Source organism: Onychostruthus taczanowskii, unplaced genomic scaffold, assembly GCF_017590055.1.
Source record: "Onychostruthus taczanowskii isolate IOZ18803 unplaced genomic scaffold, ASM1759005v1 scaffold44, whole genome shotgun sequence".
NCBI lineage: Eukaryota > Metazoa > Chordata > Aves > Passeriformes > Passeridae > Onychostruthus > Onychostruthus taczanowskii.
Window position 1 is genome coordinate 6,843,924 of NW_024501903.1, and position 17,349 is coordinate 6,861,272.

A 17,349-nucleotide genomic window follows, 5' to 3' on the forward strand; every position below is an offset into this window, starting at 1 on the left:
AGCACTGAAGACAAAACCTCTACTTCAAGAGGTTTTGTCTTCACTGCTTGGAAAACTTTTTTATTTAAACTTGCAGTTAAAAGTAGTGAGGGGAGGTGAGATGATTTCCATAAAGGACAGCAAAAATGAAGTGACCCTTTCTGACCTTGTCTTCATCCAGATGTGTGTACCCAGACAGAGAAGATGAGAGCAGCATCCAGACTGTCCACCACAGTTTAAAAATGGATATAAGTGGGATTCAAATACAAAGGTGCAAGAGCTACTGAAGTACCTAAAATTCAGGAGTTTTGAACCTAGAGTTTCTGAGAAACTTGCTATTGTCTCCATTTCCTATTGCTAAATTCCTAAGGCTGCTTAGTAGAGGCTTAGAACCCTGGCATGTGCTTGCCTGAGGCAAGCTCCTGCTGATGTTCCTGATGAAGGGAAGTCTATCAGACCACTCGTAACACAAGCAGACACACAGTTCAACCCAGAAGCTCAACACAATAGTTGATGTTGGCATGTCTGCCTGCCATTTAATAGCTCCGTGATTAGATCATTCACCCAGGGAGTGGAAGACCTTGGTTGCTGGTCCTTAGGAGCCTGGACTGAGTCAAGCTCTGTTTTTCCAGAAAATGATGCAGCTGGGATAGGGTCATTCTAGGTGTTTCCTAATGAAACTGGATAAAGAGAAATGCAGACCAGAGACGAGAATGAATACAAACAAGAGAGAACTTGACTGCAGCCCAAGAAGAAAGGGTGCAGGACTCCGGTCTTGCTTCTAAAATCTGCAAGTATCTCTCCATTGCCAAATACACGAGTAAGCACCTGACCAAGGGACTACGAATCTGGTATTTCTGCAAGACATCTGCACCACAGTCAGACAAGGCAAACAAATCAAGTATTTCACAAGCAGAAATCAGTTAATGTAGATAACTAACTCATGCTCAGCATATATACTCATTCATGCATTCACTGCAGCTGAAAAATGCAAAATTATTTTCAAATCTCACTGTATTCTAAACCATGGAAATGCAGAAAAATTTGCCCAAAAAGCAGCAGAAATATCTTAACCAGGCCTACCCAAGGAACACAGAGAAGCAGAAGAGAAGCAAGAGAACAAGGTTCAAGGTGAAAAATTTAGATGATTGCATTCTCCATCTAATAATCAAACAGGACTGAACCTTGCTGGCTTTAACACAAGCTTTGTCCAGACAAAGAAATAAAATCCACAGGAATCCACAATGGTGAGTTTTCAGTGCATGAAACAGGAGCACTCTACAGATCACACAATGGCACTGAATATGCAAATATTCATATATTAAAATGATATACTTAAAACCAGAATATTAAAGGAAAGCTGCCTCACCTCACCACGATAGTTTGCCGCATTTAGGGTCACAAATTCTTCATTGTAGTTCTCAGAGAAGTTAAGAGCATTCACCAGATGAGCAGCAACATGTAAAACTAAAAAAAACCAAAAAAACTGAGTAAATTTGTAAACAAGTGCTGGATGTTCCCTGTGGCCACTCAGATGCCAAGATATAATGACATCACCTGCACGAGATATACCAGGGACTAAGGAATTCTTAATTATTCTTCAAGAGTAAATCAGCTTATAAATATTAATGACAGAAGGCTGTACGTATTTTAGGATTATTTTTTTTTAACATTACAGTGATGTTTTCTGTACTGCATTGCTTCAGCTGAGACACAACATTCAAAGGTGTCCAGCCAAGAATATTTCCTCTTCACCAAACTGGGTAGCTGTCTCCACTGCTCCTTCCTCTGCAGGTAAGCCTCACTGCAGGTAATCAGTATTTTCAGATTTTTCACTCAAATTCCTTAGGCATAATGAGGCTTCACTTGTAAGGGCAGATTTTGACCTGATCTCACATACCTGTCTTCTAAGAAACTGGCATTTTAAGAAAAAGCTTGACATTAGAACATATGCCCATGTGTTTAAAGCAAAAAATGAACCAAAACCCACACACATTCAAGAAAGCATTTAAGACAAGCAAGCACAGAGCAAGACTACCCCCAAATGTACTGCAGCAGAAAAACCACAAAGTGCTGCATCAACGTGCTTCCAAAACATGCTGCTACTCAGCACAGTAAGATCTCACCTGAAAAGATGCATATCGTAACACCACATGTCACATGGAAAGTTTTGCTTTTATCTAGCAGCCTTCTGGTTTTCTTGCTGGCAACCTAGTAAGAGAAGAATTCAAGCAATCTCTTCCAAAACAAAGCAAAGAAAAAAAATACTAACAGCAACTGTGGTGATATAATAGCAACTTCAGTTAGGTTTAGCACCTTTGCAAACTTAGTATCTAAATTTAAAAACTACTGGATTATGCCAAGGAAACAATTTTGAGGACTTAATGGAGAAATTACACAGATATCAAGAGTACATAATGTACCTCCTGGCCATAATATTTAGGAATTCCAGCAATACTTGAGAAGGCATCACTGATTCTTTTATAAGCAAGATCAAAAGGAATGGTGTATTTGCATCCATACCTGCATCTACAGGCATCAAATGTTACAGGTATTGCCACATGATTAACAGAAGTCACAGGCTCAATTTGCAACCATCTAGCAAACACAAATGTTCCTCAAAGGCATTATTTATATTTCTGTAAAAGCAACTAGTGAATCACAAATAAACTAAACATTGTTTCTCCCATGATAACAAATGTATCAGGTTGGGTATTTTTATAGACCATTCTATCACCTCCAGTAGGATACTTGCGGTCATGCAGACACAAAAGTTGGGTTTACTCTGTTGAATTCTATCAGGAAGCACTTGAGAGGACATATATATCCCTAATATAAGAGTTTGGAAAGACAGGGGAGAATTCATCTAGTTACAGCTCCACAGCAACTCCCCAACCTTCAAAAATGCACTGAAGGAACCACCCTCCAAACAGGTCAAATCAAACCAGACAAAGCCTGTCTTCAAAGGAGTCATGAACCTAGGCTAAAGTCTGATACTTGCACTATGCAAGCACATAGTGTAGAACAAACAGAGATGTAACAGATTCTTTTTCTATTGTTTTTATACCAAACAGAGACCAGGGCCCTCTTCTCAAGCGCTGCATTCCGAGGACAGCACTCACCTTCTGGGATCCCCGCAGGAAGGCCAAGAGAACACGGCACATCGGGAGCAGGACCAGGCAGCAGTTGAGATTGAGGACAGACGCCGAAGCTCTGCTAACACACAATCCTAGCTGAACAAACATTGCAAGAGTTAGATTATGGGGAGAAAGGAATGGTATGTGCGTCAGTATGTTCTCTCTCTTACTTCGCTGTGAAACCAAGTGGTTCCCATGCTCTCTGACTCATCAGAATAGTGGAGCTTCATGATGTACTGGGGAAACCAAGGCACACAGCATGCTATCCTGTCCTCAAGGGGAAGGAAACAGCTCTCATCTTTGCATCAAGAAACTATTAAAAATTAACTTTGTCAACAATAAATGACAACTTTCTACCGGAAGAGCCAATATCCTCATCAGTGCCCAAAGTCACGTGGAATAAAATATCTGAGGCAACAGTAAGTGTTCACTGAGAAATTACCTGAAACATAATTAAATAAAAAAGAGCGATAAATACTATCATGACACTACACAGTCACTCGAGTATAACAATTTTCTGTTAAGCCACAAAAAGATGTGAAAAAATATAGATTCAGTCAAACTGAAATGGTCATAATGTTTCAAGGACTGTTATTGCCCCAAAACTCCTCATCCATTCACATTATGCAATGCCATATTTGGACTTAAAGAAAGTAGGTTTTCTTCAGTTAACCTCCTCAATAGCTGGGAACTGTAATGAAATCTAATTTCACTAATGCTTTCACTGATATATTGGGAACTTACATAATTAGAACAAAAACACTTGTCAAATAAATTAACAAAGCGCACATTCATGTCATAAACCTGTATTTTTAATCTTATTATATTATCTCATTCATTTATGATTTTAAAAAGTTAGCAAAATGCCATTGTTCTCCTAGTTATTAGGTTGAATTACCATTTTACTAGCTTATATAAAAGATGGTTTTAGACTGTCAATAGACTATTTCTTATACTGTTCCCAAAACCCCAAGTATTTCAACTCCTGAATAAATTAGTAAAAATAAATTATAACATTAAAGATAACTCAAATGCTGCAGGAGCATGTGAATGAATTGAACAGGTACAAATTATCTAATAAGAATTACTTAAGGTTTATTATCTTTTCAAAACTAAACTCTAAGTAAAAAAATGAGCATGTTTTACTTTCTCCAACAAAAAAAAATTAATCTGTGCAACATCTATAATATTCTTATCTTTGTTATCAAGAAGAAACAAAATTTACAGACTTACGTTTGTGTCAGAGAAATGGATGAATATATAAACTAGTAAAAACAAACAGTATAACACCATTTCAGAATATCTCACAAGATCTCAAGCACAATGGCATGAAAGGTTTCTAAATACCAGTACCACAAAGCATTACAACTTCCTGCTCTCCCAGTGAGCAGCATCCATGTACCTCACTCACTCTGCAGCACACCTGGGCACAGCACCAGGAGGCAAGCAGAAGGTAAAGATATTCAATCTACCTGAAGAACCAAGCTCTGCACCTAAATCCTTCTTCTCTTCCAGCTACTTCACATTATTTAGTTAGGCCTGAGTGCTAAGGACCTCCTCACCAGACCCTCCCAGCTTCCACAGAACAGAGCACACATAAGGGCACCCTCTCTCAAAAGCTGCCCATGAGAAGTAGGAGCAATTGCCCCACAAATTGTGCTCTACCTTGTTCTCTACCACGTAAATGTGGGATCTCCAGCAAAAAAAATCCCAGGAACAGATCATCTCCAACCTACTGAACAACAGAAAATAAGACTAAAATGAGCCATGTCACTTAGTTCTTTCCCACTCTCTAGATGTCTTCCACTATTTCTTCCAATGTACTGTTAGTCCTCTTTTTCCTTACATAAACCCTCTCTTGCTTCTATTTCATCTGTTGCTTCACTCTCTGAGCACTTGCACAATGAAAATTTTTTCTTGCTCCTGCCACATAAGCCATGTTCTTCAGACCTTATGCCATCATCTCCCCCCCACTCTGGACTCTCCCAACTGGAAATGATCCTTGAACAGACTGGACTTAATGAAAAGAAAAATGTCTCTATAATGCACTGTTCGCATATACAGTACTGTCTCTATTTTCATTAAATCCTCTAAAGAGAAGCTAAAAATGAGCTATACACCTCATTGAAGCAATAACTTCAGAAACATGGTCATTAAAATATATAAGAATTTTTATTGGTGCTACAGTATTGCAGTGATTAAATGGGCATGACTTGAAAAACTCAATAATTATGTAGGAATAATGGTATGCAAACTCCAGGAGCAAACAATCATTTTTGTAGCTGTTGATTAATACCCAAAATCTGAAAAAGTTGCAATACCATTAATGAGCAGTTTGAAAATTTTAATAACTTCTGTTGTATGACCTATATCATACATCACTACTTTCTCAAGAATTTATGTTGTCTTTGAGTTTAAATATAAACTAGGCATGACGTCAATTATCCAAGACTTCCTTTACCAAGCACAACAATTTTTCTTACAAAGCTTCAACAAAACAATAGTTTGGTCTAGAAGAGACTCAATTCTACACTGAATAGTGTTAAATAAATGAAATAACTCCTGTTGGAGTTCAAGAAGCATTTGGACAGCACTCTCAGGCACATGGTGTGATTCTTGGGATGCCCTGCTCAGGGCCTGGAGTTGGACTCATGGGTCCCTTCCCACAGCAGTCTGTGATTATAAGTAAAATGCCAAACAATTTAACAAGTATGAATCACGAACGACATGCAGAAAAGGCAATCCTACTAATCTTCCTTTGTTTTTCTCCACTATTTAATAAATAGCAAATATTCATTCATAATGCAATCACTATGGAAGAATGTCCTTACATTCACTATAAATCAATGCTATCATCACCAATACATACAAGAAAAAAAAAGAAAAAAAGAGACCAGCAAACAACTACTTACTGCTTTTCAAGGAAGTAAGATTCAAATATTAAAATATTGTTACCAATGGTTCATGTAAGGTTTTATTCTGAAGAAATAAAGTTCAGCAATGTTTCCTGCAACAAGCCCTTGACTGATTTGTAAACAATGGGAAATACATTTAGAAATTCTTAAAATCAAAATTCAGGCAAGAAGAAAAGAGTTTAAGTTTGCTCTTGATATACAGCCAAAAGCTAAAAATACTACCATGAAACTAATTCTTTCCAAATGGTTTCCAACAGATCTTTTTCTTAACTTCCTTTGCACTGCCTGGGAGGCATAGTAACAAATTAACACAGTACATTGTTAGATTTTTAAACAATAGTAGAATAAAGGATGATTTTTTGCTCCAAGGCAACTCACTGGGTCTAGAAGGGAATATATACCCTTATTAAGTAGTTAAGAAATAAGGAAAATATAATCCTATTTTCTTCCTGAAGTTTTTCCTGTCTTAAAAAAAAATGTTATTGCATGTTACTAGCATGTGAAATTTCTGCAGAATCAAAAAGAAAAAAAACCACACAAACAAAATCTCTGCTGGACACTTTTATCCAGCTTTGCTGTTACTAAATCCGAGCATTTGACCACCTCCTTCCTTAATCTGTCTATCTGGTACAACATATACCGGTATCTGATTTCACGGAGCAGAAAAGAAACATACTCAAATTTACAGACTAAATCTGTGGCAAAAATAGTAGGGAACTGGACCATCCACAAACTCAAATCCTAAAAACTAGGTTAGATTTTTCTTCCAGACAAGTATAAAGGAATTGCCACCTTCTCCAAAGCAGCATAAAAGAGCTCCAGAATGTAAATTCTCCAGTTATCCCTGTCTGATGTAAAGTCCACAGAAATCCAGATGGACTCCTGGCTGTGCTCATACAACATACAAAGTAGGATAGAGAAGTCAAGAGTCAGTTCTTGTATCTTCCTGCCAGCAAGACTGAAAATGAGAAAATGAGCTTCCTCTGGCAGGAAAAGGAGCTTTCTCTGTTAGCCAAATGATTTCAGTATTAGATTGAGAGCTGAATTACCTTACTGTGTAACCCAGAATTCCCCAAATTCATAATTTATAAACACAGAGATGAATGTTACCTGCAATGGCTGTGCACAGAAATCTGATATTTTATACATGACTGCAAAATGAAGATTACAACAAATACTGACTGTCCTATCTCCCCTTTTAAGTCAATCTTGTATAAAAAAAATGTTAGAATAATGCAAACCCTTCCACACCTGAGAGTGATGTGATTCTGTTTCTCAAGACTTCACCACCTACATGCAACAACTTTAAACAGGTCATGGTGCAATAGAGACACCACACTTGATGCTGTCTCTTAGAGCCTTTCTTTAAAATTTTTCAATCTTCTTTGGTTCAGGGCACCTCGAAAGGTTCTGCCAAGACTCACAAGCCAGATGCTGCTCTGTAGACACAGGTCACAGACCACCTCCCCAGATCAGTACTAGAGCAGCTAAAGTTGGTTATTTTTCTAGATGGAACAAACTGTGCTACACAACAGGCCTTCTTTTGAACCAGCTTCCTTTTCTTCATAGATTATTCCTTCTCTTGAGTAACAGAGCACCGATAACCTAAGACGGAGGATAGAACTGAACTGTATACACAGCAATTATTCCCCTTAGGCCTGGGATTTGCTTGGTGTCAAATCTGGCTGGATTTGACACCAAGCAGCTGAAAGAAGGAAATGTGAGGGTAGGGGAAACCTACCAGAACATGTGAAAACTTCTACGAAAGTTTGACTTGGTTTTGCTCCTGAGGAAAGAAGGTTTCAAAGAAGGACTCTGTAAATCCCAGTCTCACGTACTGCAACCCTTTAAAAATTAAGTGATGCAATATCTTTTAATATGTATGGGGTATCTTCCCTGCGCTGCTGTGAATCAGTATCCTCCCTGTTCACTTGTAACTCATCACACAGGCATTCTTTGAAGGTTTTCCATCTCTTCTTTTCAACAAGTTTAGGTCACGTTCCCATTTTATATGCAGTGCCTTTGTGTAGGATGTACTTCTTCTGCTTAAATCAGTCATTCAAACTCAAGACAAAAACTAAATCTTGAGTGCAGTAAGAGTTTCCAACTTCTCTGATAACCTCCAAGCAAGGGATCAAGATATACAACTCCCCCCAGTGCTAAGATGTGGGGGGTAAGCAGGTTCCAGTGTGGTTGCATAATGACCAATGAAAGTGGAATTTCGTCTCAGTTAGTGAAATCTCTGTCATTATGATAAACTAGCAAGGAGAGACATAAAAGTTACTGGAACATTTCCAAGCAGTGAATAAAGGTGACAAATGTTATGTACAATTCTGCACAAATAAAAAGGCAGCAACTGTATAGATAAAAAAGCGAGACAGCACTTTTTTTTTTCAGCCCCATTTTCAGTTATTCAGTGTTTTCCCAAAGAGATCCTTCTGACAATGCATTTTCTTCACTTTGGTCTGAAACCCAGAAGCTTATCTCTTGCATTAACATTTGACTACATTGCAGCTATTTGAGCAGGGACAAGAGAGGGAATGGGGAAAGAGAGACCCTTCATGCCATGACAAAATGGGCTCAAAGCTCTTTCTGCTCACAGGGAACTCAAGCAACAGGAAACAAGCATTTCATTCAGTGCTGTTAAAGAAAGACTTGAGTTCTATAAGGCCAGTACCAAATTTATGGCTGATTTTTTTTTGACCAGGCACAATCAAACTTGCAGGACAAAAATACAGCCAAGCTAGACTGAAGAGAGAAATCCTGAAGTCTGTGAAGAAATCAGTCTGGACAGTTTCACTGACTGAGCGGACCAAAACCTCCAACAACAAAGATTTTGGAGTCAAATTATTTAAGACTCTCCCTTTCTGTAACTCATGCCTACTACACATTATAGCACCTATCATGAACATAAAGATGAAAATACTCCCTTCCTGTTTGCCAAACTCTTATAAGAAATTCACGTCTGTTGGGGATTTGTTCACGGGCTTCTCTTCTTTAAGCAATGTAAGACCACAAGTTAACACCTATGAAATCATTAAAAAATATGTTCTTTATCTGAATTGTGGTTTTGAACCAGTGTGAATGAATACATTCATATATTAAGACTATGACCTGCAGTGTTACAAGTATCCAAAGGGAACAGTTCATAAAAGCAAAAGTACTGGAAAGGGATTTACATCCACTAGGTTCTGGTGAACTTTCACTGCAAGTACTATGTAACCACAGAATTATTCTGGTTGGAAGGAACCTCAGGATGTCTCTGCTCAAACCCCTTGTTCTAAGCATGCTCAACACCAAACTCAGATTAAGTTTGCCCAGGGTTTTTTACCCAATTAGGTTTTGAAAACTCCCAGGGATAAAGACTGCACAGTGAAGAGTTCATGGTCTCATCAACAGAAGTCAAACTGAGCAAAATATAACATTAAGTTTACTGGTACATAAAAGATTGATCAACCTCCTCCTACCACATTACTGCCTTCTACTTATCTGTTCTCTTGGCACTTCCAGGACACCACCGTGCTCTTAGTGCCTTTTCACAGGTGTAGAATTAAGGATCAGGAAGATTGTCATTGAAGGCTGAGTGAGAGTTAGATACCTAAACAAATTTTAAATCCCGTCCTAAAGTATCTTGCTCAACATCATAGAGAATGCAAGTGGAATAGAATAAATCTGAGCCTCACTCTTCTATAGACAGCTGAAGGGAAGTAAATCACTTCAGTACCACTGAACAAAAGACCAATCCCATTCTTTCTCTTTCATCACATCAGAACGAGATGGCATAAAAACATAGCACAATTGAATATACTCAGAATATTCAGTCCAAGATCTCATTTTGTATCATACTGATTTCCTCCAGCAACGTTTCTTGTTCTCCAATCTGTTACTTGGTAAACAACAAAATTACCTGTGGTAAATCTTTCCATGCTGCAAGCACAGAAGCACTTAAGACAATAATAGCTTATTGTAGCATAAGAAAGAAAAAAAAAGCCAACTCCTTAGAAGACCTCACTGAAAAAATCAGAAACGTTTTTTACTTCAAAAAGTGCCACTCCTTTTGGGCAACTTTGTTAGCTTTCTGGAAAAAGGAATCAGTTGTCACAGAAGTATCCCTTAAAGAGTTCAATCTGTTAATACAAAAAATACGAACTGTTGAATTATAAATGAAGAATTTAATCTAAATCTCAGAATCTTCAGACACCAAGAAATGGCACAGAGCCTCTGCAAACCACTCACACATGCATAGAACAGAGAGGAGACTGGCTATGCAGATGGGCCATGGGTCAGAGGCTATACAAACCACTAGAGAAAAAGAAGAGGGGCAAAAATCACTCTGAAGGCAACTGCAGCTGTAGTATCGCTTATGCCATCTCCTGAAGAAACCAAATTGGCTTCAGTTTTCCCAGCCCTTGCAAAATAACCTCTATGATTAATACACATACCCAGATATAATGAAGAGAAGGGAGAAAGCTAACTTTGGGTTCTACTGAAGATATTTAGATGAACTGTAAAAAAGTGAATTGCAAGTACATTTTACAGTCTTTAGTATTTTCAAAATGTAAAAATTAGTTTTATAACTTTGACCAAAAGTGTCTTTTAGACTTAAATCTTGATTTTTAACCTTATTTTAGAAGTCTCCAAATTCTTTGGTACTTTTTCCACAATGACAGACACAATTATACAAACTTAAAAGCATGACCTCCTTGTCCTCATCTCCTGACCAAGACAAGGAATCTTTTGCCTGAGTCATCTCACAGGTTCTGAACACACATTAAGTTACTTTGCAAGTGTTGTCCATTTTGAAGTATAAGAAAACCAAAAAAAATCCCAACCAGATGATGAGCTGGTATGAGGCATATGAGTAATCTGAACTGAGAGAAACTTGCTGATTGATGCCAGCTAAAAATCTGGTCCAACACATTACCCCAGAACACTGGCTTTACAAACAACCCATTTGCTCCGCCAGGAACAAATGCAATTTTCAAATGGATACTGGGCTGCAAAGCCACTAGAAATCAAGGTAAAATTAAACAAGTTTTCATGCTGTTTCTGTCAGGAAGGTCACCACCATGAAGGATTTAATTATTGTCATTCCCTTCTTTTTTGCACTATCTTTGCTAAGATTCATTCTTGAACACATCTGAATCAACCGTAAGAAGGAAAAAAAAAAGAAGAAAATTGTACCAACTCAATTTATTTCCAAGCAAGATTACAAAACTTTGCGGTACTGGCTAGTTATGACAATATCAGCCACATGAAACTATATACCCTGGATTTACCAAAAATAAACCCCAAAGGCTCTACAGCAGATTAGGACGTGCACCATCTATGTTTAATCCCATGTCAACTTTCTATTGAAAACCATTCCTGAGTATGACATACTCATCATGTTATTCAGACACTTTTTCCCGGATTATCAAAGTCTGAGCAACCCGTGGGCATTTTCCAGAAAGATGTTAACTCTTACTACATGCCTTTTTAGACATAAGGTTTTTTTTGAAATTACTACTATGGGTAATTTCCCAAGGCAGGCTTGTATCTCACATCTCCAAAGTATCTTTTTGGGTTCATCTGCTGGTGGTGGGTGTTGCCCTTGCTAAACCAAAACATCTGAATCGTTATTAAATCACCCAGAATCAAAAAAAATTACTATTAGAAAACAAAACTAAAGTCATATGCATTACAGTGAATTTACACAGAACAGAGGCTCCATGAAAATGACAAAGACTGAAAAGAACAAAGACTTATTAAAAGAAGTCCCTCAGCAAGCATGTATATTACAATAACTGGATTGGAAAGAATATGCCAACAAGAGTCCACAGCTTGCTAAACGTGCTGATGATGAAAAGTGGAGCTCCAGTAATTTGTTGAGCATGCCTGTGTTCCTGTGAACCTGTGTGCTGCTGGGAACACTGGCAGGGTAAAGAGGGAAAAGAATAGTTGTCCCACACTTGACTGGCTCTTTTTCTTCTCAACAGTATTCACTTTCTACTCCTAAACGACTGTCAGAAATATCCCAGTAAATTCGTACCTGATCTTTCCCCACTTTGAAAAGTTAGCAGGTAGTTTGTGTCATCTTTGATTAGCAAATGCATTCTGCCACTTATCCCATCCTCGAGCACCCCAATTTCCAGGGCAAAAAGTAATGTCCAGGTCACTCACCCCTAACATCTGATGCAAATAATAATACTGTAGCCCTTGATTATAAAGCAGGAAGGTTTTCCCGAAGAGCCATACATTGAGGGAGAGCCAGAAAAACTGAAATGAAACAGAAACAAGAGACTGTAAGTGGAAGTTACATGTGCAAATTTTTCAGTGTTCATTTCATTCATAAAACTCATAGGTCTGTAGTTTCATAAACATATGTAAATGGAATGGAAAAGCAAACTTCATGCACACAGTATGCTTTAAAGTATTAAAAGAAAGTGCCCCTATGCGGGAAATTTTCACTTTCATTGAACTTCACAAAACTTTTTGTGTCTTACGACAACCGAGAGCTGGCAAAGCACTCCCATACAAGAGGCTATCGCAAATCTTTAGCTGGATGTTGCATTTAAGAGACTCAAAGAATAAAATAAAAAAAAAAAAAAAAAAAAAAAACAACAACAACACCGTCACAAAGGAAGGTAAAGAACTTGACCTCCAAGAAGCTGCATCTTCTCCCCCAAACTTTCCCAAACAGAGCCTAACAAAGAGCAAGCACCCGCACAGCGTGTGCGAGCCGGGCAGGGCACGGAGGCGGGCACTGTCCTGAGCCATGGCACCGGCGTGCATCCATCCTTGCCAGCCGCGCACCGGGACGCGCACGGAGCACATCCCGCCCACACGCCCGAGCCGCGGCACCCGCATGCCGGGATCCCTGCCCCGCATGCCGGGACCCCTGCCCCTCACGGCGGGACGAGCCGCCCCTGCTCCCCGACCCCCGGGGCCTGCCAGCACCCACCGGCCCCTCCTGAGCCTCCTCCGCGGGTCAGCCCCGCCGAGGGGACCCCCCCGGGGCCGCCCCTACCAGGAAGAGGTGCTTGCTCCCCTCGTTGGCCAGCCAGCTCCTCCAGGACAGCGCCATGGTGCGGGACGCCCGCGGGGCAGGAGGGAGGGCGGAGGGGCGCCGGGCGAGCCCTTCTTTTCAGCCGGGCCGAGCCGCCCTCCCCTCTCCCCACCCCTCACCCCCCGCCCTGTCTTCCGGCCGCCGGGGCGTAGCGCTCCGTCCCCGCCGCGCCGCCGTCCAGCCCCCAGCTCCGTGCCGCCGGTTGTCCGCGGCCCAGCGCCCCGGGACCCGCAGCGCGGCCGCCCGGGACGGAGCGGGGCTCTCCGGAGGGCAGCCTGCTCTGCCCAGCCCTGCCCTGCCCTGCCCTGCGCTGCGGCCGCTTCCTCGCGTCTCCCACCTTGGGAAGAGCGTTTCCCCGCAGAGAGTCCCGTCCGTGGGGATCCCACTTGCCCGACCCCCCCCATCCCCGCCCGGGCTGAAATGTGATACAGAAAGCAGGAGGGAGCGGGGGAGCAGCCGTGCATGAAGCTGCTCTGCCGTTCGCGTGGAACAAAGAGGCTGTCCAAGAAACTACTGTTCGGGCAGCACGTGAGGCCCTCGAAAGCCGGGAAGGAACAGGCTGTGTTATTGATTTGAAGTGTGATCCTGCTCCATCAGGTGTCCCTGGAGGACACTGGAAGAGGCCGCTCCTGTGTGCTGGCACAGCAGGTGTGCAGTGGCAGCCAAGAAAAAGGGGCTATGGGCAATTCCACATCCAATGTCCAAGAAAAAGTGCCTATGGGCAATTCCACATCCAGTGTCCAGAGTCTGGGTTGCAGCACTTTGCCGGCAGTCTGCTTTTACTGGGGACCTTCGTGTTTGGTTGGGGAGGGAAGGGTTTGAGGGAAAGTTGCACCAGATGCTGATTTTTATATTAAGAAAAAGCTTTTGAAAAAAATACTTGTTGCTGGCAGCTTGCAAACAGGAGAGCCTTGAGAGTCAGCGGAACAGTGCCACCCGGCATTGTGGTGCTCATGTTGCTCCTTGGGATAGCAGCAGCGGTGGCAGCTGACAGCAGAGTAGGGCTGGTTTTCTGGGAGATGCCAAATCCGAGAAGCAGTGCTGAGTAGTCTCACCCAGTCCAGTTTGAGCTGGCTGTCCTTCTCTTGTTATCTGGAAAGTTGCCATTTTTTGAGTTCTTTACGAGCCACACACCAAGGGTCCAGAGAAGACTGGAAGGGGGAAAAGTGCTGTCTTTCTGCATTTTGTATCAAGGTGGAGGGAATGTCTGACCCATGTGTGGTCCTGGAAATAAAGAGTACAAGTAGGCCATGGCACCTTTGAAACTTAGTTGAGGGTATTTTTGCTGCAGCAGGAGCTCTGTCTGAACAAGTGGCAGGATTTCTGTGGCTGTATGAAGTTTTAGGTGAAGTTTAAGTGAAGCAGAATTACATCCATTTGAATCACACTAAAAGGAGAACTAGTGAAAGAGAAAAAATATATTTTGAATTTAAGACTCAACAGAACCATAGTTTGATGCCAAAGGAGCCCTAACAGCAGAAGAAATAGTACAGTTTATTTATCTTGTTTGCTATTTCCATTCACTTCCTTGCTTCTGTTGTAATGCTAAAGAAAATGGAAACTGCTCACAGAGAAACGGATGATGAATCTTCTCTGGACAAGCATGTCAAAGATGGAATGGCACAAAATCAAACTTGAAGGATACGTCAGGCCTAATATCATGGGGCCTTGGCCGAAACAGAAGCCGAGGAGATAAAAACAAAACAAAAATACTTTGCCCATGCTATATTTGCACTTTAGAAATGGCTCTGAAAATCAGCTTATGCAGGATCTGACTGCCCACTCACTTGAAGCTGATGACTCATGAGCCAGCACTTCACTGCCTACTAACAAAGTGCCATAAGGCATGTGGAGCACATGACTCATGCTCATCCACACTGGATCCTACATCATATCTAGGTACAGAGCAAGGAATGTGTTTTTGTAGAAAACACCCCTATTTTCCTTCTCCCTGGAAACAGCCAAGGGCTTTGAATCATTAGCCCAAAAAGAGTCTGGCAAAGACCAGTGCCACGCTAATACATCTACATTCTTCCTCCACAGAAAAGGCTGAGTTCTTTTTCACTTTTAAACCATCCCAGATGTATATGAGTGTGTATTTTAAACTTAAGAGCACTCAGAAATGACCATAGACACTTGTTATAATCCAAATAATTAGAAAAGTTATGCTATGACTCTCAAACCTTGTGAGCTCATCTCTGCTTTGTGGGCATTCATCCTCTGATTATGATGGCCTTGGTGCTTTGTCCCACAAACTGGACAGAGCAGTGCCAAGGTAGGCAACCCTCTGTGTTGGGTTTGCATGGCCAGGTGTTGGTAGGGAGGGGGGCCTACAGGGGTGTCTTCTGTGAGAAGCTGCTGGAAGCTTCCTTCATGTCCAGCAGAGCCGATCTCAAGAGGCTACAAGACAGATGTGCCACTGGCCAAGGTTGGGCCAATCAGAAATGGAGGTAATGACTCTGTGATAACATATTGAAGAAGAAGAAAAAAAAAAGTTATTGTGCAGGTGTAATTGGGGCCAGAGAATATGTGAGAGGAGCAGCGCTGCAGACCCCAAGGTCAGTGCTGAAGGAAGGGAGGAGGTGCTCCAGGCACTGGAGCTGGGATTCCCCTACAGCCCCTGGTGCAGACCACGGTGAGGCAGCTGTGCCCCTGCAGCCCATGGAGGAGACCCGTGCTGTAGCAGGTGGATGCTGGAGAGGAGGCTGTGAACCCATGGAAGACCTGTGATGGACCAGGCTCCTGGCAGGGAGAGAGGCATACCCATGGAGAGAGGAGCACATTCTGGAGCAGGTTTCCTGGTAGGGCTTCCTGGTAGGGCCCCCACTTCATGGGGGACCCATGCTGGAGCAGCCAGTCCTCGAAGGAGTGCATGACATGGAAGAGTGACCCACATTGTAGCAGTTTGTGGAGAACTGCTCATGGGATGGTTGCTTCTCACTGGAAAAGTTCATGGAGAACTGTCTGCCATGGGAGGGACCCCATGCTGGAGCAGGTGAAGGATTCCTCTACCGGAGCAGAGACATAATGACCATAACTCCCTTCCCCCATCTCCCTGCACCACTAGAGATAGAGCTGGGGAGGAGGGAGGGACGAGGGGAAGGTGTTTTAAAAATCTTGGTTTACTTTTCATTATCCTGCTCTGATTTTGTTAGGAATAAATTTATTGAATAACCCCTGTTCCAGTCTGTTTTGCCTGTGGCAGTATTTGGTGAGTGATCTCTCTGAATCCTTATCTCTACCCATGAACCCTTTGTTTTATTTTCTCTGAGTGACAGACAGGCTTTGATGGGTGCTGGGATCCAGCCAAAGAAAACCCACTACACCATCCTAGAGACTGAAGATACAATATCTCTGATAATGTTTCTTCTACTGCATCAGCAAAGTGAACTTCCAGGCCTACTTCCCATCAACATCCTCTACACTCAAATCTACTCTCCTGAAGTATATTTGGGTACTTTACAGCTAACACTTTGCTGAACGTTGTAGTCAATGTTACAGACGTGGCTTGTAGTTTTCTTGTGCTGGAATTCTTCTTGTGCAACTGAGAGTGATCCAGAGTCAAATCACCTAAACTCCCAGGTGTCTCCATCTGTCAGCATGCCATGACCGTCCTGCAAGTGCCCACAGTGATGGCATGTATTGTTATGAGCACAACACTCTGTCCTTCCAGTCTGGGGGGCGATCCAAGCACCTCATCTTCTGCTCTGTTGTAGTCTGGATTTAGGCAGACAGGCCCTTAAATTCGACATGCATCTCTAAGGGGGTTTGTCCCCTACACCTTCTCAGAATATTTACCCTTAGCACTGAGAACATGGGAGGAGAAGAAAATGTTGGCACTGACTTTATTATAGAGAACAGGAAAAGTGCAGTTTCTGCATAACAGCTGAGTGATTGCAGCGTTTGCCCAGTAGTGGGAGAGCTGGATCTTTCTCCAAGAGCTGAAGCCATTGCATTCACATCCTAAGAAAGTTTTCCAGCCACTGCTTTTCACTGGGGTCAGAGAAGGAAACAATTCCCAAGTGAGCCACTGTGCTGCCAGGAAGGCAACAGAAAGAGGTCAGAGAGAAAATCAGAAAGCAATACTGGCCAAGTGGCAACAGCACACTACGGAAGAGAGAAGATCATGTAGGAAGAGGAGACTTGGGATGCCAGTTCATTTATTGTTTCCATTGGAAGAAAAAATGCAGAACCAATTTCAAAATTCAACATGTTTATGAGAAAACTACAATCAGAAGAGAAGCCAGAAATAGAAAGCTTTTCCCACAAA

The 17,349-nt window shown here is 41.7% G+C and overlaps 1 protein-coding gene across 3 annotated transcripts in view; it reads right to left on the reverse strand.

The window, feature by feature from the left end:
* The window catches only part of NOX4 (NADPH oxidase 4), a 108,497-nt gene extending 95,032 nt beyond the window's left edge, over window positions 1-13,465 (reverse strand). The window contains exons 1-5 of one of the 3 annotated variants that reach the window (XM_041414087.1): window positions 13,417-13,465; window positions 12,194-12,289; window positions 3,102-3,212; window positions 2,106-2,190; window positions 1,349-1,446 (exon numbers count right to left, since the gene is read on the reverse strand). In XM_041414087.1, the coding sequence (XP_041270021.1) occupies window positions 1,349-1,446; window positions 2,106-2,190; window positions 3,102-3,212; window positions 12,194-12,202 (303 nt within the window). In that variant the 5' untranslated portion in view covers window positions 12,203-12,289; window positions 13,417-13,465. Of the gene's footprint in view, window positions 1-1,348; window positions 1,447-2,105; window positions 2,191-3,101; window positions 3,213-12,193; window positions 12,290-13,040; window positions 13,175-13,416 lie in introns of those variants that run through there. The other 2 variants (XM_041414085.1, XM_041414086.1) reach the window with 2 other exon arrangements.
* Window positions 13,466-17,349: the final 3,884 nt, after the last annotated feature.